We start from the raw sequence: 23,752 nt of genomic DNA, 5'->3' as shown, positions 1-23,752 counted from the left end.
ATGTAAACCGAAAACCAAATACAGAAATCTAATAATAATGAATAGCAACTTTTTAATATTTATTAATCATAAAACAGGGTATCTATATACCTTATAGAATCCGAAGTTGTGTAACTCCGCCCGCATAGTTCGGCACCTGACTCCAGCCTAATGCTTAATGGATTTGCGCTTTGATGTGCCAACTGCCTGTACGTGTATCAAAATCGTACAGGGATGTGTATATGGGTATGTGTGTGTGTTTTTGGCCTGGTTGTAAGTGGTTAAGTGTCTATATTAGACGCCATCACTTGCAGTTTCCCATTTCTAAGGGCCACATGGTATTTTTTGCCGGTGTTTTTTGGTCCATTTTACTGCAAAGGTGGCAAACATAAATTTCCCTCTAAATGGCCTTATGAGGGCGGCCTCGAAGCTGATCCTCTGTTTATGGCCTGGCCAAATGAAAAGTGAGTGGGAGTCGAATTCGCATTTGGCTGAAACGTGTGTGTGTGTGTGGGAGAATGCCTCATGCTTGGCCCTTTTAAATTAAAAATCCTGTCCGTGGCTTCTGTTTGGAGCGGCCCTGAAATTGAATTTTCCTTCCGCCCCGGTTTTGATTAGCATAAAATGCGGTACGTGTCTTGGTTTGCCTGAAAAACGTGTGGTAATGGTGAGGATGATGATGGGTCCGTGTAGAAAAATCATTGAAATATTGAATGCTTTTTCAAAGAATTTTTATTTCTGTTAAAATGTATTTCGTTTTTGTTTTTGCACACCACAATTTGTTGTTGTTTATTTATTATTTACCATTTCCGGATCTTATTATTTTTCAACATTTAAAAATTCGCTTTGTTTGTAAACAGTTTTGGGTTTTTTCTTCTTCTGTTCTAGACACTTTACTTACAATAAGTATTGTAGAAATGTTATTACACTGCACTGTCGACATTTATTTTTAATGAATTTTAGTTAGTGTTTGAGATTAACTATATACATACAGATTTATTCTTGCAAAAATTCATGTAATTTACGTTCAGCCGGGCTCTTGTTTCCTGTCTGTGGTGGGTGATTTCTTTCAAAAGGATTTATTTCTTGAATCGATTCTGTATGCAATGGTTTATTTCTGCCACTTTTTGCATTGACCGGTCTAAACTTAGTTATTTGCTAGGCAAAAGTTAAATATTATTTTAGTATCCCACTTGTGTTTTTTAAACTAACTATATTCCTATTGAAACAATATTTATTTCAATGAGAGTTCGCTGTCCCGCTACAGCATCTCTTATATCAAAAGATTCATTTCCTCTTTCATTTAAGATTATGTAAAATTATTTTAATTTAACCTTTAGTTAAAAAGTTTGCTCAAGAATTAACAATACATATTATTTACTCTTTTCAGAATTTTCCTAATTTTGAATTTTCGGTTTGGTAATATAGGAAAACGTGTTTGGTTTTCTTTCTAAATTGAACAGTATTTAAAGCAACGATTTCCTTATACATTTTTAAAGTAATAAATCTATATGGAAACGAGAAAAAATGCTTAATCGGCAAGCCGAAACCAGAAATACTCTTACACAACAATTAGGCAATTATTTAACATTTTAATCAGAGTTTGGCTAAGTTAATAAAGAGTAAATTTAGAACGACGCACATTCAGACCAACGGATTTGATTACACTGACTAATTGGAACCACTTCCCTCACCACAGAGTTCGGCCCATGATATCTAGTTAAATCTATATGTCCAACTATTTTCCATATACACTTACAACGAGCTTTGGTTTTGGTCGTTAAAAAGCCTTCAATTTTTTTTAAGTCTGAATCAAAATTGTTCGTCTTCGTTTGTTAATCATTTTTTAGCACATCAAAAACTATAAATATTGGACCAAAAATTACCATTGAACCTTATTTAAAGTCAAATATGTCTTCTACTTTTTTTTAGCTTTTCTTTCATGTTCAGTTTCATTTTCTTTTGGTTAGTCCTTGACAGTCATACTCAAATATTTACAGTTCCATGCGTTTAGCTTTTCTCATTTTCCAGCTTTTCTTCTATGAATACATAAATCAATTAACATTTATGGGAATAAATGTCGAAGAATGAAAACTTAGCACTGAGACTCCACAAAATACTTATTTACAAGGTCAACCACACCATACGGACCGCTATCAGTGGTGGGTGGGATTGAATGGGTAGAGGATTGAATGGGTCACGATGGGACACCAAGGACACAAATGTCGTCGCCGTTTTAGTTTTTGGCTGTCGTCGTTGTCGCCGTCTTTTGTGTGCGTCTTGTCGACACAGTTTTTGCTAGCAAGTTCATTGAAATGGTGGCAGTCAATGTGTCAGATAAACAAGCCCTGTGACACTTTTGGCCATGATTCAGGGTCTGATCCCGGGGAAAACGGAGCGTGCGAGTCAAGTGTGGGAATTTATAGTTGGCCATGCAATTTTTGCTTCCCAAGATTTGCACAATAAACACCTTGGACTTGTTGTTGTTGGATAGAGTGAGAGTTTCCCAGGACCAGGGAGAGATGGTGCTTTATCGCTAGTTGGCTGCACAGAAATGGTCACATTTATATGGGAGGATATGCGGGTAGCTACTCTTTTGACCCCCGTCCATCCTTTGTTTGCCTGGACGTGCTTGGCTGCATGGATAGTCAGCCAGCCATCCACCCACACACAGGCATACAATCCTACATGCACGCTGCCAATGACAGTTGTCAACATGACAGTTATAAGGACACTGATACAAATGTTACGGATGTTTGTCTTGGCCAGACAAGAAATGTTGTTTGTCGGATGCCGTAAGTAGAGAGCAAAGATTGATTAAAACAGCTGATAAATGGGTGCGAAATGTGAAATGTCTGCTTTGAAAATTAATGGAAAGTTTTCAAAAGGAAAGGCAGTGACATAGGGACTTACTTTAAATTATCAGTTTAGTTTTAGGAAATTGTTAAGTTCCGTAATTTATGATTTTGAAATTTTTATAAAGTCACATATAATGCTTACCATTTAAGAACACATGAAGTTAAATTTTAGAAACACTATTTTATACTTTCTTAAACCGTTGAGCAATCGAGCTTAACTTGTCATAGATTTTCAGTAGCTAGACGTTTAATTTTATGTACATTTTGAGAAGATTGTAAAATTTAAGATTGGAAAACAGAATTATTGCAGTGTTAGCTGAAAAAATGGTTATAAATGTAATGGCCGCAAACTGAAAAATAAAACAGAAATCTTTCTTTAAATATTCATCATGGGATATACCAGAAATTTAAGTAAACAATAGAACTGGGCAATAGTTTGAGTATGATTGACCGTGGCTTTAAAACTTCAAAGGATTCAGGACCTTGTGCGACTTCTTAACCGATTAAAGATCCTTTCAGCATTAAGTTTAGAGTAGCACATCTAAAGATTCATTCACAATACACATACATTAGAATTCTTACATCTTTTAAGCTTTACCTTACTTTCACCGAGTTGCAGTTTTTGGAGCAGTTTTAGGCAGTTCTGTCAGAAGTTGGTAAATCTTATCTTTAGTGCGGGAAATCCCAGTTAATGTCCGGCAATCAATGCCTAGGACCTATGTAGATTCCACCCAAACTATCGCCACTATCGCCGCCCACTCCACTACCCTCACCGTCCTCATCGACCTCATCGTTATCCAGAAGACCATCATCCAATCCGATGGCTTCCGTTCCGTTCTCCTGGCCACTCTGACCATTGTTGATGGTGGCTCCCTCGTAGGTATCGCTGTCTTCGACGAGGCAGCAGTCCCCACACTCGTCCGTCGAGGAGTTGATTTCGTCGCTGAGATCGTCCAACAGCGTCACCTTGGGAGCACGAAACTCATCCTGACAGCCCATTGAGACTCCCGCGGAGGCAACCGAAATCTTGATGTTACAGTTCGTAGAGGCGTGGCAGGCATGGGCATGTGGAATGGGCTGCTGAATTGTGGACACCTGGGATGCACCTCCGTGAGCTGCCCGGAAACTCAGATTGGGGGTTCGCTGACCCATGCTGGCCATACCGGGTGGCATCTGCGTATGCGACATACTCAACGTGGGCGGGACATTCAGCACAGTCGCCCCACTGCCCGTCTTGTGGGGGTGGGCGTGGCCCGAGTACATCAGCTGGTGCGTATCTGAGGCTAAATTGTGGGCGGTCAACTGCAACGGATGCTGATCCTTGCGTTCTGTTGAATGAAGAAGGGAGAGAGGAGAGAAAAGATGGCAACTATAAACACTTCAGTTTGCAAAGTATCTGAAGGATGCGGACACGGAAGCGGAAGTGCATTCGAGGACATGTCGGCGATTGGTTTATCGCCTCCACATTGTGCAGGCATCTGTAAGGACTTCAAGTGAATGAGCCAGCACTTCGCGTCCCTCAGCACTTCCGCCTTTCAGTGGTTTGGTATTTTGTGAATGGGACACTTTGTACCCTGTCTTGAAATGAAACTGGGTTTCTAACGAAGCTTTTTATAATCAGTACGGGAAATCAAATTTAAATGAATAAAATAAAATGCGTTGATTGTGTTCTATTCTATGTAGTATTTCTTGGTCTGCAAGTCCTTTGTAGAGGGAAAACTGTTTGGTATGGTTAGTGCTTTCTAATTAAGTTTTTAAATCTTTGGTTTGGTGGTAATTTAACACAGTCTTTAACTTATAATGTGTGTTTTAAGTGCATTAAAACCCTTTTTCACTATTATCAATTAGCGTTGAGAATAAAGTAATAAAAAATATTCGGCAAATTTCAAATATTAATGAAACTTTGGCAAGGTTATTTTTTGACTTTCTATTATTTATTATAATTATTATTTTTACCATGTGATTCTTAGTGGTTAGTGATTCTTAGTGGTTATCATCATTAAAATTAAGTTATTATTACCAAATTTTTGTAGAAACTTTATGTAAAAGACTCATCAAGATTAATAAAATTAAAACAAGCCAATAACAGCCCTTTATTACCAAAACTAGCAATCAGATTAGGGAATACTCCCCGATCCCAGGCTCTACTTTTTTTAAGAGTGCAATGTATGGACGTGAAAACTTTCCCGTGACTCCCTGCCCTCGACCTGACAAGAACCATTGTCCTGGCCATACAATGGCTCTCAAACTATGTATGTGGTTACAAGTGGGTTCAACTGCGTTGGCCTCACCTTTTCCGCCGTCTCCCCCACCGCCCCACAATTATCTGTCCGCAAAACTTTCAACTAACGTTTGGCCTGAAAGGGGGGAGACTCTTCGTCTGACGGCGGAGGAATACACATAGCCGAAGGAAACCCATCATCAACTCACCCAGGGGGCCAAGAAGTTTCGGCTGGAGCGGCAGCATGAAGTCGTGGCCAGTCGTCGCCGCCCGCGGCTGAAGGCTCTGCACCGCCGGCACGCTCAAGTAGTCCGCTGCAAAGTCAGAGGAGGCGGCCCGGAAAAGCCGGGGAAATGCGTTAGTGCCGTCGGAGCAAACAATGTAACGGTGGCCGAGCCAAGGCAAAATTTTCCCCCCCAAAACAACCGAAAAGAAAACAAACACGAAAGCAACATGAAAAAAAGACAGCTAAGAAGGAAATGGAAAACCCAAGGCGGTGTGGGTTTGGTTTACAAAACTTTAAAAAGGCACGCAGCTAAAAATTTCTTCTACATAGCATTCGGAAAAAAAGAAATTTGTAGGAAAAAGTGAAAAGTTGCGAAATAATTTTTAATATTTCTATAGATAAAAACACTCACATAAATAAATATATATACAACATTATCAATTCTATCAACAGGCACTTGACGAGCGGACGTGAAAAACTTTTAACTTGCCATAATTACAAGTGGGGGAAAATCTATTTGGAATCAACTTTAAGAAAACAAAGTTTAATGGAGGTTTTGTAGAAAGAAGCTAAAGAAAAGGTTAGTGGAAAATAAATGTATTAAGCGAAAAAGAAAACGATAAGAGCATTGAAGTCTTTATATACGCTGGACAAGTAAAAAAGTTAAAAATCAGTTTAAAGTCACATTACATTATTCGAAAACAAAGTTTATTCTGGTCTTTAAACATTCAAATCTCTGTTTTCCTCACCAAACATATCTTATTCAAATTTAACCAATGGAAAGTTGTCACAGAGAACTCCTCCACTTAACAAGGCAATCCATCAAAGGACCTACGTTTCTGGAAAACTTTTAACTGTAATTGACAGTTGTTGAGAAGTTGTTACCGTGAAAATTGGTTTACTTTTGCAGTTCGTATTTGAGCTGGTGCAACAACTTTAAATATTAAAATTAATTTGCCCGTGCTCCCAGAGCACTTGGTGGTGCAAAGAACAAAATGAAATTGCAGCAAGTGAAAAGCGATGAGGAATGGTTTTGGATTTTTTCACAGACTCTCAGATGCCTTTAGGTGAGTGGGCATCGGCGCCCACGCCACTGTCGGCCTTAATTGAAATTCCTCTTTCTGGCCATCGTCGTTGGTCTGCCTTTGGCATTCAGTCTTGGCCCACTGTGGCCATAAATTGTTCAAGCCTTTCGCCCATGCCTTTTTCTGAAGAGTAGCTCTGTTTGTGTGCATTTGGTAAATGACCACTACAAGATCGTAGAAATAACCCGTAACCCTGTTACCATCCAGCAGCCACTTGGCCTGCTAATGATTTAGTTGCTATTTTTATGCACCGCAATTTGCAACCTAAAAGTGGTAAGGCAAAAGCTTTTCCCCCTCTCCTTTCAAGTTTCCACACCTTGACATAATGCAAAGCAGCTTAGTGAGAAGAAAAGAGTAGCGAACAGGAACCGTGCCAAATGTCACCGCTCCTGCATTTCCGGCAAACAGAGAAATGTCATTTGCCCCAGTTCAGAACGTGCCAAAGTATGCAACACTTTTTCTTCTTGCCTTTTTTAGCCAGAAAATGGGGCCAGTTGCGACTTCTAAGCGGCTTATAAAAACTTTCGCTACGTGTGAACCGTTCTTAAAATAAAATAAAAACAACAACAAAGAAAACGTTAAATAATTACATTGCTCAAAGCATCTTAGATTGATTTTAAAATGCTTGACTGCCCCTAAAAGTGTTTGTAAAAAGAATTTTTGCCCCGAAAACTGGAGGAAAAGATGAATATATAGTTTTGGTTACTGTTAAATTTTTCCATATTTTTAAGAAATCATTTTAACAAAGTTCCTTTGCGGGAAATTACTAGAAGAGCTACAATTAAACTTCTATCATAGCAAACTTTAAGCCCCTGACCTTTTCTATGTATAACTACAGCTCAAAACTTTAATCTCTTTTTCGAATTAGCATTTATGGTTCTTTTTTCTTTTAACACTTTCTTTCGAGAAACCCTGTCCTCTTCTTCCCACTATACAACATCCTAGTAAGTTCAACAAAGCAACTTTCAACTTTTGACTGAATTTCTTAATTTTTTTTCTGTGCTCTTTTCACAAGCTCACAACTGGCTGAAGAAATTAATCGCCTTTAGAGCCGCAAACTGCCTTCCGTTTTCCCATTTGAGTATGGCCCCAGGTCCTTATTTTTCCTGGACAAAAGAAAAAGGAAAAGTCGAGATTTGAGCTTGCACACTTGAGCTTTTGTGGCTTTAATTAAAATGCACATCATGCAGAAATTTTCCTGACCAGGTTCCTCTTATTATATAGAATTTTTTTTTGACAGGTTTTCCTTTCCCATTTTTTTTTTTAACATTTTTTTTATTCAATTTTATTTTATTTTTCTTTTTTTTTTGTTCAGTTCGTTTGTGAGGTGGGCTATTTTCCAGCGCTTTGGTGGACTGGCGAGAAAATGGAAAAAGTTTTTCAATTTGTTTGACGATAAATGAACTTTATTTCTATATATGTTTGAGTACTTAAGTGTGGGCGGGAGCATATAGAAATGTGTGCGCCGGTTTGGCCTTTTTGAAATATGACATAAAAAGGATTTTCGCCTAGAATAATAAAATTGCAATTAAAGTTAAATGCCGAAAATAAAAAGAAGTTACCAAAAAGCTTTTAATATGCAAATAAACATAAAAAGTTCTTCCATTTCTTTCCACCCCCACGATTTGTGTTTGTTGCAACCTCTTTTATTGACTGACTTTCGGAGTGACAAAGTTATAGCATTCGGGTGAAATTTATAGCATGCAATAAATTTTAACAAGCCCTCGGCAATGACACTCGGGATTGGGGAAGTCTTACCCTCCTCCTATAGGACTAATTGTAGGAGTCTGTAAGAAGATCTTACTGAGGCTTTAAAGGAAATACACTGGGAGCTAAATTTGTTAGTATGGCATAGGATTTCAGTTAAAATTTCTGATAAATAAAGAAACCTCTTTAATTTATTATAAATCAAAAGGGCGTAAGGATTTCGATAATTTGATTTTGGTCTTGAACAACCTCTGTAATAAACAAAGTAATAAGTTTATTAGTTGTAAGTCATTAATAAAACTAAAGGTAAGTCAGTCAACGAAAATATAAAATATCTGCACATATTTCACAGATTATAACAAATTGGTTTTTGAAATATTCAATTCTATCCTATCTTTTTTTCATTTCAATAACGTGTTATATCCAGATAGTTATCATTATTCAATTTAAACTAATTTTCACTAAATGATTTTATATAAATATACATATTTTGTGACTTTTCCCTAAATGTAATTTGAAATAATAATTTATCCTTCATTAAAGCTACGATTTATAAATATATCAAGATTTTTTGCAAATTAATCTGTAAAATAAAATTCTGTAAAAATAAAATTAACAACCGGTGCTTAATTTTCTGAGTGCTTTCAAAGGCATAAAAAGAAAATTTCTGCAAATGGTTAACAAACATTTGTACACGTGCAGCATGCCAAGACAGAGACATAGGGCGACAAACGGGTAAGAGTCAAAGAGCAAAAAGAGAGCGGTGAAAGGAGAAAGAAGAAAGTAGAAAGGGGCATGAACAAATAGACAGATAGGCACAAGACAAGACAACACTTACAACTGATGAATGAGGGACCGGCGGTGGCGGCTGCGGTTGCTGTGGCAACGGCTGCTGTGGCAGCTGAGCCTGTTAGCGATACCGGTGACGTCATCGACGACGACGCCGCCGCCGCTGCCGCTGCCGCTGATGCGGGGCCAAGGCCAGGGGCGTGGGCGTGGACGTGGGCATGACCATGGGCGTGACCATGACTGTGGGCGGGCGGGGGCTGGAGCATAGGCACTTGGTAGGTCATTGCCGACATCGGCGTCGGATCAGCCACATTCGTCGTCGTCGTCGTCCTTTGCGCAGGATGTAGGCCAATGACATTGATGCCGTTCACGTTCACGGTGCCTGGGATTACGAGTATTTACCGCCGGACGGATGATGCATTTACATTCGGATACACATATACAGCACACGCATTCGTTTACATGTTTGTTTTTTTACACCAACACACACAAAAAGTAACAAGTACAAATACAAATAGACAAACATTAAAAGAATAGAAACAATAAATACAGTTTTAGAACAATATGCAGCATCATTAAATTTATGGGAGTTTAGGTTTTAGGGGTAGGAGAAAATGTTAAAGTTTTCAATTTTGTAAAACCCCAAAAAGAAATTTATATAAACAGACACTTAAAAATTTAGGGATTTTAATTAATTAAAAGCAGTTCGAATGGTGAAATTACACATAGACACATTTAGATAACAAAATTTATTGTTTAGACAATTTTGAATAAATTCAGATGCGTTCTATTTTACCAATTAAATAAAATAAAGTTTTTTGAAATGAGTAAAAAAATTAAGAGGTTCGTCTTCTCTCTGTGTTTTATAATCTTTCAAAGGGAAAGTTAAACTAATAGTACTTGTCCACCTCAAGTCAAATTTGTAACTATTATTTGTATTCCCTGGAGGCTATATAACGACCATAAATAATCGGGATTATCTCAAGTCAACAATAATGAACTTAGCCGTACGGCAAAGTTAACTCAGCAAGGGAAAATATATCCACAAGCCGGAATTGGGAGCATTAAGCAAAACCGAAGCGATTATAAATCCTCGTACGACATTAAATTTATAACCCTTGGTGAATCCGAAATTGCTCTGCAATTGCAGCTGCTGGTGGCTGAGGATAGTGGGAAATCTTGTCCTCGGTTGAGTGCATATATCCACTTAAGTCCTTTGGCCTCCCATCCCCTACCCAGGGGGCCCGGCAACCTCATCAGCATCCAAGCCACTCGCATGTGGTGAAAGCCCTGCCTTCAATGCTTTTGAATAATCAGTAAAATGGAAATTTACCACATGAAACTCCCCAAAGGGAGGTGGTAGAGAAGGGATAGGGGGTACAATCTCCGGGGGAAACTGCAGCGCCCCGGGGAATACTAAATGCTAAATAACAGCTGACTCGCCCAGTGAAGGGTGCATAAATAATAAAATAATTAAACAAGAAATTCAATGAAATTAATTCAGGCCCCAACAGCGAGGGAAAAGCAAGAGCCACAGCGAGTATCTGTGTATGTGTGTGTTTGTGTGTGAGTATCTGTGTGATATATGCCGCATGTGACAGTGTATTAGTTTGTAGCACTGAGACTGCTCTAAATATCTGCAGGCCGAAAAGCAACAAAAAAGAAAATTAAATTTAATACAATCTTAAAGTAAGAAAAAGAGACAGACAACTGAGTTAATGTCGAAAATTCCAACATTTTTGATACCCTGTACTCGTTTTTTTATATACCTTTTTAATATAAGAACCTAAAAGTAATCTTCAATCTTATGCTTGTCAAAACCACCTTGTAGTTCCCTTGAATTTAATGAATTTTCTGAAAGATTGAGGTTTTTCCGAGTACCGGGTATGCAAGAAGCCAGCAAGCCAAGACTCACCGATTTTGGCACCACCGAATGCATCCTTGAACATGGGCGCCCCTGCAGCGGGGTGACCCACAGCATGGCCACCGAGTCCTGGCCCTCCTACTCCCACCGGACCAACGCCCCCGGCCACCAATCCCGACCCTGTGGGTGGTGTCTGTTTAATGGCATTCGTCCTTCCGCGGTGCGGAGCAGTTGGCTCCCTTTTGCGACGTGGTTGCTCCACGGGCAGGACACGTCTTCTCTTCTTGGGCAGTTTGGAGCGAGCCTGGGAATTGAAACACAAATGTGGGTAAACATCGCGGACAAACAGCTTTCCGGACCGCCATCTAACCTGAGTGTGGGAGTAGAACATGGAGAAGTTACTGACGATGACTGGAACGGGCAGGGCGATGGTCAGCACACCGGCCAGAGCACACAGAGCGCCCACGAACATGCCCGGATAGGTCTTGGGCGCCACATCCCCATAGCCCACGGTGGTCATGGTCACGATAGCCCACCACAATCCCAGAGGGATGCTCTTGAACTGGTTGTCGGGATTATCCTGGATATATTCATATTAAAAATTGTTATTAATGTAATTATTTTCTGTGGAAATAATATTTTAAGAGAACTTTTGATTTATATATATAAACTTAAAAATAAAAAGTTTTAATTTTCTTTTCTTGTCTTTTTAACTATTCATTTATATTCTTTATTTGTTAAAAAGTTGTAATCATTGTTAATTAGCCTCACCTGCAACTTCTCTGCATAGTAGGCCAAGCTGGCAAAGAACACAATGCCCAGAACCAAGAAGAATACCAGCAAGGTAAGCTCCTTGGCCGAAGCCTTGAATGTGTGGATGAGGATTCTCAGACCCGGTGAATGGCGGGTCAGCTTGAACAGCCGCATTATCCTTACGATGGAGAAGGCCTCCAGAAGACCCGTATACTCGCCCATCCGCTGCATTACGTCCGTGTAAAAGCTCAGGGTGGCCGTAAAATCAATGATATTCACTGGAGACTTAATAAACTGCCATAGATTGGGCGAGACCTGATTAAAATGAAATAAGATATCCCATTTTTAATATATTAAGTAATAAATTCTAAGTTTTAAATAGTTTTTTGTAGTTCATCTTAAATTTATATCCATTTATATTTCCGATAACTTACAATCAGCCTGATGATGACCTCGATGAAGAACCAAACGTTGCACACCAGTTCCACGTAGAAGAATGCTTCATGGGGCTGACCATAAGTCTCGATCCATCCGTGCTTTCTTCTCCCATTGTGACCCAATATCTTCTGCTCGATGAACTCATTCAGGCTACTTCCATTGATAGTTCGTTTCAGTCGCTGCCGTTGACCGCCCTTAATGGTGGCAATGGGCGTGGACTGGCCGGGAGCGGTAAAGTTGCCACTGCCGTAGCTCGTGTAATTCGTGACACGAAAGGTGGGTCCGATGCTGCCGCTGGGCGGCGTGATACTGTGCTGATGGTACTGATGGGTCTGAGGTGGTTCGCCCATGGGATCGTGTCCATGTGGAGGTCCTCCCGCACCCGGACCATTGGCATCGCCGGGACTGGCGGGCAGATCCACACGAAAGCCAGGATGGGTCTTCAGGCAGAATGATATCACAGAAACAAATATAAAGAAAACCGACATGCCAGCAACAATCTGTAGAAGAAATAATAAGTAATGATAAATATATATATATATATAAAAGTTAAAACCCACCTTGGCCCCCGTGGAGCTGGAGGGCTCATCGAACATGGCCCAGATCTTGGGTTTTAGACGCTGCCAGCAGTTAAGCTCGCCGTTGCTCAGTGCCTCCTCGAAGCCAAATAGACGGGCTATCTGCTCCTCTGTGGGCTTTTCATTTTCAATATCTAGCTTATCTAATATGGCTAAGGTGTTCTATAGGAAGATTGAATAAATGAGTATAGGTTCCAAAGTCGAATAATTATATAACTTACTTGCGTATCGCGATGTATGCTATAGGTTGACCAACAGCAAGGTTCTACCTGGTTAGAGTCGAGTCCCCAGAATTCCAGCTCCTCCTCGAAAAGCGGACCACACACGTCAGTTGGATAGTGCAGTTTACCAGTTCTGCAAATAATAACAAGGAAGTTAGCTTTTGTTTAACATATCAGACATCCTTTGTTTATTACAAAATGCATATATACAACGTGCCAGAAGATACTCAACCTCCTTCTACTGTCTATTAGTAAAACATTCTAGTCAAGCAATTTGCTCATAAATTTAAATACCACTTAGCTCGGTCTTTGTTCTCCAGTTATTCAAACTTGAGATGCCTTGTTTGCCTGGAATCTCATTAAGACAGAGCAATTATGGCATAAGTAACCTTTGACTAAATGCTCTCTCTCCCCTCCCCATCTCTATCAACGATTCCACTTTTCCGACTCTTTCAACCGGTCAAAACAAATTCATGGACTTGGCCAAGCATGTAGAGGGCTTAGACCGAATAATATTATGGCCAAAACGGCACGTCTGAAAATGTGGCTGCAAATTGCGCAACTGAAAGTCAGAGAGAACGGGTGTGGGTAGGTATCACTTGCATATGCATGGTGGGAAAATGTGTGGATATGCATTGCATCCATGTGCACCTGGTAGAAAAAAACAGACATGGTCATTCCACACCCACCTCTTGACCCCCTTCTCCAGTACTTGGCATATTCATAATGCTGCCTTGGCCATTGTTCCATTCTCTTGGCCAACAACAATTTGTGATGCTTTCAATCCTCTCTTTCTCTGTATAAGAGTCTGTGTGTGTGTAAGCTCAAATTGCAGTAAATGGCTGTAAGGGAGTTCAAAAAAAAAAAAAAAAAGTGCCAAGGGGTAAGGAGGGGAATCGTCCTTGTCCACAGTTGTTGGCCAACTTGTAATGCCATATCAGCTGCCGGACAGTCACCGAGTGCGGGGGTGAGTCCTTGGCTGGTTTTATTTTTGGATGATATCTTCACTTTCCGCCCTTTTTACCCCTTTTAACCCACTTTCCACCCGCCCATACACACACACACACACACACATAAGTGTGTTATTGTGTGTACGCCACGTGTGCGCATCCTGAATGTCCTTTTTTGTGCCGGTTTTTACCAACATATTTCGTGCACAACTTTTTCACTCTCTTGTGCTGACCAAACTTTTGTTCTGGTTAAAAATCATTTCGTACCATGAATTCCTTAAAAAAATATTTTTAAATAAAATAGTATGAACGGATATGTCACTGTGTGTACGGACTTGGAAAGTGGCGCTTTTATTTCGCGAGATCCCGATCCAGCTCCATTACTGAACTTTGACATTTTGACACGTCCGCCTGAATTTTTTGGGTAATTCTTAACCGAACCAGTTTTTTCCACAATACCCTGTAAAGGCCTTAAAGGAAGATAGTGAAAGCAGTCAAAGCACTGCTATATTTACTGCTGATATTTAAACAATTTTTAATTATTCAAAAAATTCTTGTTCAATGTTTTAATATCCTTCTTCGAAAGTCCACTGAAGCTACCATTTTTTTTATGATTCATCCCCTTACCATAAGGTATCATTTATTTTTAACCCTGTACTTCAAAGAACACTCACTATTTTTAAATCTCATGAAGCTCACTGCAGTCATTGTCATGGCTTTTCGATATATCTCTCGTCCCACATGCACGTGGATCGTTAATTGGTTTTCTCCATAAAACCCGCAATTCGGCCAACTCTTCTTTTATGCCGATTTTTCACCATTTAAATATTTTTTTTTTGCGCCAGTCCTCAAATTACATTTTGGTGAAATCACTTCCATTCTCTCTCTTAATCCTCCAACTTTGCCTTTCTTCGCTTTTTTCGTTCATCATGTGTGCATAACAAATATTACGCATACGCAGCGTGCAACCGATGCAATCAATATTTATAGCTGACCTCAACAAGCACGTGAGCCGATCAGGCGCATAAAGAGTCTCCGCGTTTAAATGTGCATAAATAATTATATCGATTGTCTCGGCAACACTCCGCTTGAGGGATTTTTCATTAAATACATATTAAGAGGTTTTTAACGGTCTTTTAGTAAATAATATTAATTGTAAAACAAAGAAAAACTACGAATAAAATCTTTAAGGAGATTAAGAAAAAGCAATTATTGGTCAATTTATTATATAATATTCTTTCTTTCTTAGCCTCTTTTAATGTATTTCTTTAAATGCCCAAATACGTCATAGAAAATCATCTACTAAATGATATTTATAAAAATATTTTAAGATAATATTTGTATTAAATTATATTTAGCCACACACATTTAAAGTCCAGCTTATACACATAACTTAATATGGCAAAAGTAATATATTTCTTCCCAAAAAATCATGGCTTTTCCCCATCGAAAACACAAATACCAATCGATAAATAACAATCCCAAAGCGCATTTTGCTTTGTTATTTTACTGCACTTTTGCTTGCTCTACAGCTTATCGATATGAAATCTTTTCACACAAATTGTCTGGCGCATTTGGTGCGTGCATAATTTGATTATATATCCCCTGAGGAGGATGAGTATCCGAAGGACCCCTAGTTTCAACCACACCCCCTAGGGGGAGACTCAGTTTCATTTCCAATCAACACGGAATGTTGCAGTATTTTTTTTCCAGATGCTGCCCTTCTTTGACACCATTTTCCTGGCCGTCGGTGCCTGGTTAATTGAGTTGGAAAACTGTTTGGCCAAAGCCCCCGGAGTCATGGTTGTTGCGGGTGGACGCTACCCTTGCCCCAATCAATGAAGATGAAGGACCCTGGGATGCTGACAGCGTTGTTTCATCCGAAAACAACTCCATCTGCAGGTGCAGCTTCAGGTGCGGATGAGGATGGAAATGGGTGATGAGCAAAACAAACTTTCATTAATTTTAAACAACTTAAGTCATCGCAACGGGGCAGACAACACCTCTACTCAACTCAGTTCAGCTCACGGCAAAAGATAAATGAGCCCGCTAATGACCCCGAAAAACGGTTGGATAAACTTTCGCTACTCAAAAACTTTAGATTAATGGACGAGGCAAGTTCGTTCTGCTCCTGGGGCAGCAATTAAAATATTAGTTTGTTTATTCATCATGGCAATCTATTACGAAAACTGACTCTTGATATGTTTTTCGCCGAGCGCCATTAATCAGGGCAATCATTACTGCAAAGAGCACAATTTGAAAAGCCAAAAGTAGCTGAAATAAAATAAGGATATCTCAGGTGGAATTTTCTAAGGAAAAATCTTTCAGTTTCCCCCTCACACTTTTCCTATCCAAAGTAAATGATGTAATTACCATGCGCTCAAGGCTACTGCTGCCCATTAACAGTCATTGCACGTCTAAACAGCTTTTAGTAGCTTAATTGGCCCGACACTCACCTGTAATAGTTGAGGATTTGGGTGAAGACCCCGGGGTGGCGATCGAAAAAGTATTCATTGAGTACTGGATCATAGTTGGCCAGGGCTTCGGTCAGTCGGGAGAGACGTGTTGCAGGGATTTTCTTGAGCGTGGCCTTATAGGTTTCATATCTGCAATAAATAGTAATCATTGACAGTTAATTTTTTTGACCAAATTAACTAATAAGTCAAACAAATTAGGCCAAAATGTATGTATTACAATTAATAACTTAACAAATTACTTAAGCCTTAACTATCCCTTAACCGCTTCACAGTCCTGCAGAAAGCTCCTATTATATCGAGCCATGAAATCCTACCCCTGAAAAAATAAGCGATAAAAAAAGGTAGAGCATTGCAGTGGGCAAAAAAAGACAAAAAAAAAGGAGAGGGTCAAGCAAGTGTAAGCAAAACCCAGCCATAAGCCATTTGCATACATTTCGCTTTATTTTTTCCCATGGCTCTACGCGGCCATTCCTATTTTTTCGACCTCTCCCCTTTTTTTATATTGTGTGCCAAAAGCATAAAGCATTAGGGTTTTGGTTATGGTTCTGGCCAATGTCCAAAGTGGGTCACGTAGATTTTGGTCTAGAATTTCCTTTTGTTTGATTTGACCTTTGACAGAGATCATTACCGCACAAAATTGATGGATTTCTTCTATTCATCCTGTTTGACGTCTGTTTATGTTTGCTGACCAAACAAAAATCAATTTAGTACATGCTAGGAGATTTCCATGATTTGAATATGCTAATATTCGAGTGTGAGATCTTGAGGTTTAGTATTTCACTTGAATCACTTTTCATAAGTGTTCTCAATTAAGTATAAAGATTATAGTCATCACCATAAAACTAAACCATTAAAATGAAATACCACTATTATCCCCAATCATCACATGCAATCACAGCAATTCTACTTATTTGCAAATAATTACCAACAGTTCTTGATATTTCTCCCATTGGACTATTTAATATCCATTCCCAGGAAACATAAATATATAACAAGTGTTAATTATATTCCCGCCATTGGTTCACCTGGGCAACTCTACACACAAAGTATCATAACGCCACACATACAAACCAAAACTTAATTTACGTAATCATCCATAAAATTATACGAGCACAAGGAGCGACAACGACTCCCACCAGGCGTAATTAAATTCAATTGAAAGTAATTTCCAACAAATTGTTGTAAATTTCATTTTCACATTTATAACCCACACATTCCCGGGGCCGGAGCAGCAATCCATGACATTTAAGTGCGTGTCCTGGCGAAGCTGAGCTGTCCATATGCAATTTATTTTTTACGCCAAACTGTTTGCTCTCGGTTATTAAATATTTCATGCATCTGAGGACAGGCAACCGCAGCGTTGCGACAGCCGAATCATCAATAACAGGGTCCGCCGCATAACAATTGCCATTAAAGTTTATTCGGGCGGTTTGGCGTTGGTAATTGGCCCCGGCGGAGGACCAATGGACGGGAATTGAGCCGGAGTCGAACAAATGTTTGCTCAGCCTCCAATTTCAATTGTATGCAATTTTTTGGGAGCGGCCATCGTAGCATTGTATTGAATTAGTTTTTCCGACTGTGATTGGTTTTTGTTCGTTCTTTTTCGGTCAACGATGCGTATGCGTGATTCACTTGACAGCTGTGCTGAGCTTTCAATTTACGACTGGAATAAATTTCGAAAGATTTTGACAAATTGGCCTAAATCGTATTTAATGAATTATGTTGAAATAAATTTCCTTCCTTTTGTGTGGCCCATCAATTTTGTGCTTGTAATATGACTGACAGCCGAAAAGTATGCTAAAATAATTTGTATAATGCGAGTGGTATGAGAAGAGATGGAAAATGTCGAAAAATCAGCTAAATGATTGAGTGGAACAGCGACCAAGCAAACATCAAAATAACGATCAATAAAATCGCATAACTCGAAATCGGACATTTCACTAATGCTTTCTGATTTTATTCAATGACTTTTGTGTGAGAAAATGCTGTTTTTTGTTAGTTTAATAAGCCGAAAAGAGCAGTAACAGTAATAAGCATTTAGGGGCTTAAACTCAAGCATTTTAATAATTTACAAGCATTGGGACAACTTATCAGTATAAATTGAGTATTTTGGCCATTTAAAATGACTAATTATTATTATTATTTTCAAAGTATAAATTGTTTAATTTAAATTCAATACACATTTATGTTTAGAAAATTTCCGTGGTTGGTAAACATTGTATAAAATTTTATTTTAAGAACAAATTCAAAAGTTTATTGATTGATTGGCGTAGATGAATGCGGAAGGTTATCAGCACTGCACAGACTGCTTTTATTTCACTCTATTTTAAATTGATTTCCTCTAGTTATGAAATTCCAATCAGATTCTTTTCTATATAAACTAAAAAATAGCAAGTCATCAAGAACGAAAAACATAAAATTCTAGAATGTTTTTTCTTTCTCCTCTTTAAACGAAATTTTATGGTAATTTATGCCGTGGTGGCCTGCCAAGTTAATCTATCCAAAGCTTCCATAACTCACTTCAACGCATGGCACTTTGATAAACAATATTATTATATTTCCTCTCCCGCATACAAAACAAGCCAACATGCAAATGCAATTTAATTTAAGTATTTTTAATTTCTGCTTATTTTTACTCTTTGTTGTTGTTTTCTTTCTCTTTCTGGTTCTCCTTATTAAAGAGATTGTTAGTCTCTAGTGCTATCTCACTCGGACATCATCAGCGACTATCAGTGTTGGCAATAAAGCTTTTTAAAAGATTCATCTACTTTAAAAATTTGTTGACATAGTTAGATATATATCTGTAAAACGCCTTAAAAATAATATTTATGACTTAAAAATATTAAATAAATTTCTTAATATTATATTTTATTCTTTTTTTGTAAAAATGAATCATTTTCAAAGGTTTCCCATTTATTCATTGATTTTGTTGTCAAATAAATTCTACAAATTTAAAATTCTTTTCCCAAAAATCTTCAGTTTGGCTATTTTTAGTTTGGTTATTTTTTTAATGCGCTATATTTGACAGCACTTGCGGTGTGGCGTGAGCTGCCGACGAGACTCTTGAAAAGTTCCTCCGTAGTTTTCGCGAACGGCAACGCTGCGATATAGAGTCAGTTGTCCGACAACCACTGAGCAATTAACACGCAGTTCTAGTTTTGCGTTTTAGATATTTAACCCTCTATTCCTTATCCGGAAAACTAAGATCAGAACAAAATGCTGCGCGTTTTGAAGACCGGTGCCTTGCTGCGAGCCCAGACCAAGAACTTTGCAGCTGCTGTTGCCCACTATTCCGCCCTCCCAGAGCCACAGACCTCGCCCGAAATTCTCTACACCGGGGTAAGTCCAAGCACAAGATCATAAAAAAAGTGAAAACAATTATTGGTGAATTGTGACATTAATCGCAAACTTAATCGGAAGAATTAAATCAGCAAGAAAGAAAGTATTAAACATGTTTTTGAGTTGACCTTGAGACGTTCAACTGCAGCTGTTATCGCTCAGAGCCCCTCCTCGAATGCCCTACATATGCGGAATCAAGTTTTTAAGGTTTTCCAGTTTATGTTTCCCCCTCGTTTCGTTCAACGAAAAAATTGGCAAATCAACGAAATGCGAGCCACATTCACCACATTCAGATCACGTACACCAAATGTTTATCGGCAGCTGTGGGGGATTGTAGGGGATTAGGCTGCCTAAGCGAATCGAAAGACCGGCCACTAAAAAAATAGACAAAAACGATATGGCATAAGCAAAAAAAGACAACAACAAGTTCGCCGGCTATATTTGTTGTTATTTCTTCGATATTCGTTGTTTGCCATTCCCGGTTTCTTTGTTACGTCAGTGCTGCTCGCACAAAAAAAAAACAAATTTGTTTGCCGCGAATTCTCTTCATTTGTTCTTCTCTTTACTTTGCGCTTTCATTCCTTCATTCCGCCTCCAGGGAAATTTGCATAAATTCTAGCAATTTGCTATCTTTATTTGTGTTATCTTTAGTGTCACCAATTAGAACTAGCGGTCGATGGATTTAATTGAGAGGGGATTGCGGTTGGGAAACTTATTGCGTATTTTGTAGACAGATGTGGCATCCCATGAAATTAAAGCATTTGGAATTAAGCTAAATCACTATTTTGTGGGACTAACTAATTCATGTTCAGATATCAAAGCACATTAATAAATTTCAAAAAATTGGTCTTCAATATATTGGATTAATACTCATAAAAAGGTTTTTTAATATTCAGCTTATTCTTATACTCTTATAGAGTATAAAAAATCATTTTAATTTTAAAAGCATTCGAAAAAATATGTACTAAGTTGATACTTAAATAGTAATTTATTTAAACTATTTTATTATAGTTTACATGCTCGATTGTAGCCTAGGAAACACACTACCTAAAATCTAATTAAACTGTATTATTAATTTTATTTATTACCTTAAAAAAATGTTTTAGGGAGAACATTGCTTAATATTTTGTATAATAAGTAAAACAAAAAAGTAAAAACTAGCAGGAAAATGAAATGAAATGTATGAAAATATTAAGTTAAATCAGTTAAGACAGTTAAATCAGTTTATAATTTTTATAGGTATTTTTTACAGTTCAATAAATCATATACCAGAATCTTGTAATCTATTTCCTGAACATAAACATATCACCCCACCATCTTTTACTCCTCGAAAACTTTCTTATCTGTTGATTCATCTAATTGTATTTGTTGCTATTGGCAGTTTCCATTCCTTATCACCAGTAGCCTTATTAATTTTTGAGGGTCCCTTGCTATGTAGATAACATGGCACACTTTATAAAATCGGACTCCCTCATCAAACCTGTTCAATCGTCTAGCCAAATTCACGAAAATTTCATACACGTGCCTCCATCGCTATATTTATGTTTGGCTGTGTCTGGTGGAAAGTTTTATATTCGCAAGCACATTGTGAAATACAAAAGTAGATGTATGCAAAAAAATAATAAAAAAAGAAATAAAGCATGAATATAAACAGAAGGAACTGAGGATGACGTGAGGGGTTAGAGGCTGACTTCATTTCAATTCTAATCAGTTAGCCGGTAAACGTTTCAGATTACACGCGTTGGGGGTTTGTCAGGTACACATGCTAACTGAACAATCAGTCGATTGCGATAGAGAGAGAAAAAACACGCACTACTAGCAGCTAATAATAACAAAAAACCAGCAGCCGAGGGGCTTATCTTATAAATAGTAGAGGTGCGGCTTGTTTGACACTCCAATAAAACTTAGTAAAACGTAAAAGAATTCAATATTCGAGATTATAGAAATGATATGGTGGCATTAACTGATGTTATTATTTCTTTATTGCAGCTGTTCATCAACAATGAGTGGCACAAGAGCAAGTCGGGCAAAACTTTTCCCACCGTCAACCCAACCACAGAGGAAACCATCGCCGAAATCCAGGGCGGTGATAAGGAAGATATCGATATTGCCGTGAAAGCTGCCCGCTGTGCATTCAAGTGAGTGTCAATATCTGATTTTAATTAATTAGTTTTATTTATGACCGTTTTGTGTTATATAGGTTGGGATCCCCATGGCGCCGTATGGATGCCTCGGACCGTGGTCGTCTGCTCTACCGCCTGGCCGATCTCATGGAACGCGATCAGGTTTACCTGGCCGTAAGTATTAGTCACATTCGAAATGAAAAGCAATTGACTATAAATTTTTGCGTGCTAACACGCCCAGGTTTAGTCAAGTCTTTATTTATCAATTAACCTTTAAGTCTCTTCTAAAGTCATTTTAATTCTCTTAAGCAATTTAAATCAAGGCTTTATAGGAAAACATTAACTTTACTTCTTGCTTAATTTTCGGTAATATTATTTACAATCTAAATTATATATTTTTTTAACAGAGCTTGGAGACCCTGGACAATGGCAAACCATACAGCATATCCTACAACGTGGATCTCCCGACTGCGATTAAGAACCTGCGCTACTTTGCTGGATGGGCGGATAAGAACCACGGCAAGACTATTCCCATGGATGGAGAATTCTTTACCTACACTCGCCATGAGCCTGTTGGTGTTTGTGGACAGATCATTCCCTGGAACTTCCCCATTCTGATGATGGCCTGGAAACTGGGCCCAGCTCTGGCCACCGGCAACACCATTGTGCTTAAGCCCGCAGAGCAGACCAGTTTGACTGCTCTATACATTGCTCAGTTGGTGAAGGAGGCTGGATTCCCAGAGGGTGTGGTCAACGTGGTGCCCGGATTCGGAGGAGCTGGTGCTGCTTTGGCTAACCACTGTGATGTGGATAAGGTGGCCTTCACCGGATCCACTGAAGTGGGCAAGCTCATTCAATTGGCTTCGGGAAATACCAACCTGAAGCGGGTGACTTTGGAGTTGGGTGGTAAGTCGCCTAACATTATCCTTGCTGATTCCGATTTGGACTACGCCGTGGAGACTGCTCACTTTGGTCTGTTCTTCAACATGGGTCAATGCTGCTGTGCTGGATCTCGTACTTTCGTGGAGGACAAAATCTACGATGAGTTCGTTGAGCGCAGCGCTGAGCGTGCTAAGAAGCGCACTGTGGGCAACCCCTTCGATCTGAACATCGAACAGGGTCCCCAGGTGAACGAGGAGCAGATGGAAAAAATTCTCTGTATGATTGAAACCGGCAAGAAGCAGGGTGCCAAACTGGTTGCCGGTGGCAATCGTCCAGAGGGTCTTCCCGGCTACTTTGTCCAGCCAACAGTGTTTGCCAATGTTGAGGACGACATGACCATTGCCAAGGAGGAGATCTTCGGACCCGTTCAGCAGCTGATCCGCTTCAAGAAGCTGGATGAGGTTATCGAGCGAGCCAACAACTCAGATTATGGATTGGCTGCTGGCATTTTCACTAAGGATCTGGATAAGGCCAACTACATTGTTGGCGGTCTTCGTGCCGGAACCGTGTGGGTAAACACTTACAATGCCCTCGCTGCCCAAGCTCCATTTGGTGGCTACAAGATGTCTGGCCATGGCCGCGAGAACGGAGAGTACGCCCTGTCCAACTACACGGAGGTCAAGAGCGTCATCGTCAAGGTGCCCCAGAAGAACTCCTAAGAAGGATGCGTTATTTCCTCCACGAGGGAATGGTTAAAATGGTTCGCCCTGTTTAGATGCTCTAAATACCGGCAGTAATCTTTTACTTTACACCTACGATCTACATCTCCTTATGCACATAGGTATAAATACATTTGTTGGATATAACTACTTGTCTACGGCCAGTTTCTGTATTCTTTCCATTTGGTTAATTCAGTTTAATTGTAAGTCTCTGATTTAAAATAAAGTTTTTTGAGAAATTTATAGATTTTAAAAAGCGGCTCTTTATCTTAATGGTATTTACACTTAATTGTACTTTTTTCAAGTTCAAAGTATGAAGATAAATTGATAAATTACCTAAATAAAGGCAGTTAAAATAGCTTTGATTCCAAGAAATCTATAACAAGGTCAGCTATTTTCTTTAGCAATTTGAAAGTTGCTTTTCTGTTAGTGCCTTTTATACTCCCTTTTGCTCTACAGTTTTTTATAGTTGATCACAATGTTTGCCGATAGATTCTTGGCTTTGTTTATGGCACACTCTGAACTGAATGTCATTATTTTGCT

The 23,752-nt window shown here is 38.9% G+C and overlaps 2 protein-coding genes across 2 annotated transcripts in view; one reads left to right on the top strand and one right to left on the bottom strand.

Annotated features, from left to right (window-relative positions):
* Positions 1-789: 789 nt before the first annotated feature.
* LOC108108341 overlaps positions 790-23,752 on the bottom strand; it is a 44,171-nt gene continuing 21,208 nt past the window's right edge. Inside the window, exons 3-12 of the mRNA XM_017216380.2 lie at positions 16,126-16,275; positions 12,720-12,852; positions 12,481-12,660; positions 11,917-12,420; positions 11,501-11,797; positions 11,100-11,309; positions 10,781-11,033; positions 8,915-9,247; positions 5,268-5,372; positions 790-4,165 (exon numbers count right to left, since the gene is read on the bottom strand). Coding sequence (XP_017071869.2) covers positions 3,540-4,165; positions 5,268-5,372; positions 8,915-9,247; positions 10,781-11,033; positions 11,100-11,309; positions 11,501-11,797; positions 11,917-12,420; positions 12,481-12,660; positions 12,720-12,852; positions 16,126-16,275 — 2,791 coding nt within the window. The 3' untranslated portion in view covers positions 790-3,539. The remainder of the gene's footprint in view (positions 4,166-5,267; positions 5,373-8,914; positions 9,248-10,780; positions 11,034-11,099; positions 11,310-11,500; positions 11,798-11,916; positions 12,421-12,480; positions 12,661-12,719; positions 12,853-16,125; positions 16,276-23,752) is intronic.
* Positions 19,244-23,356, top strand: LOC108108334 (aldehyde dehydrogenase, mitochondrial). The gene is made up of 4 exons (XM_017216367.2): positions 19,244-19,485; positions 21,475-21,623; positions 21,686-21,782; positions 22,016-23,356. Exons 1-4 carry the CDS (start codon positions 19,363-19,365, stop codon positions 23,207-23,209), a joined length of 1,563 nt encoding a protein of 520 aa, XP_017071856.2. The 5' UTR covers positions 19,244-19,362; the 3' UTR covers positions 23,210-23,356.

The sequence above is a fragment of the Drosophila eugracilis genome, unplaced genomic scaffold (genome assembly GCF_018153835.1).
Source record: "Drosophila eugracilis isolate 14026-0451.02 unplaced genomic scaffold, ASM1815383v1 contig_445, whole genome shotgun sequence".
Taxonomy (NCBI): Eukaryota; Metazoa; Arthropoda; class Insecta; order Diptera; family Drosophilidae; genus Drosophila; species Drosophila eugracilis.
The sequence above is the reverse complement of the archived record's forward strand: the minus strand, read 5'-3'. Positions and strand labels throughout refer to the sequence as shown.

Bases quoted from the DNA above. Each gene is read 5' to 3' on its own strand.
- LOC108108334 (XM_017216367.2), top strand. From the start codon at position 19,363: ATGCTGCGCGTTTTGAAGACCGGTGCCTTGCTGCGAGCCCAGACCAAG. The intron at 19,486-21,474 runs GTAAGTCCAAGC...TCTTTATTGCAG, and splicing joins CCGAAATTCTCTACACCGGG to CTGTTCATCAACAATGAGTG. The intron at 21,624-21,685 runs GTGAGTGTCAAT...TGTGTTATATAG, and splicing joins GCTGCCCGCTGTGCATTCAA to GTTGGGATCCCCATGGCGCC.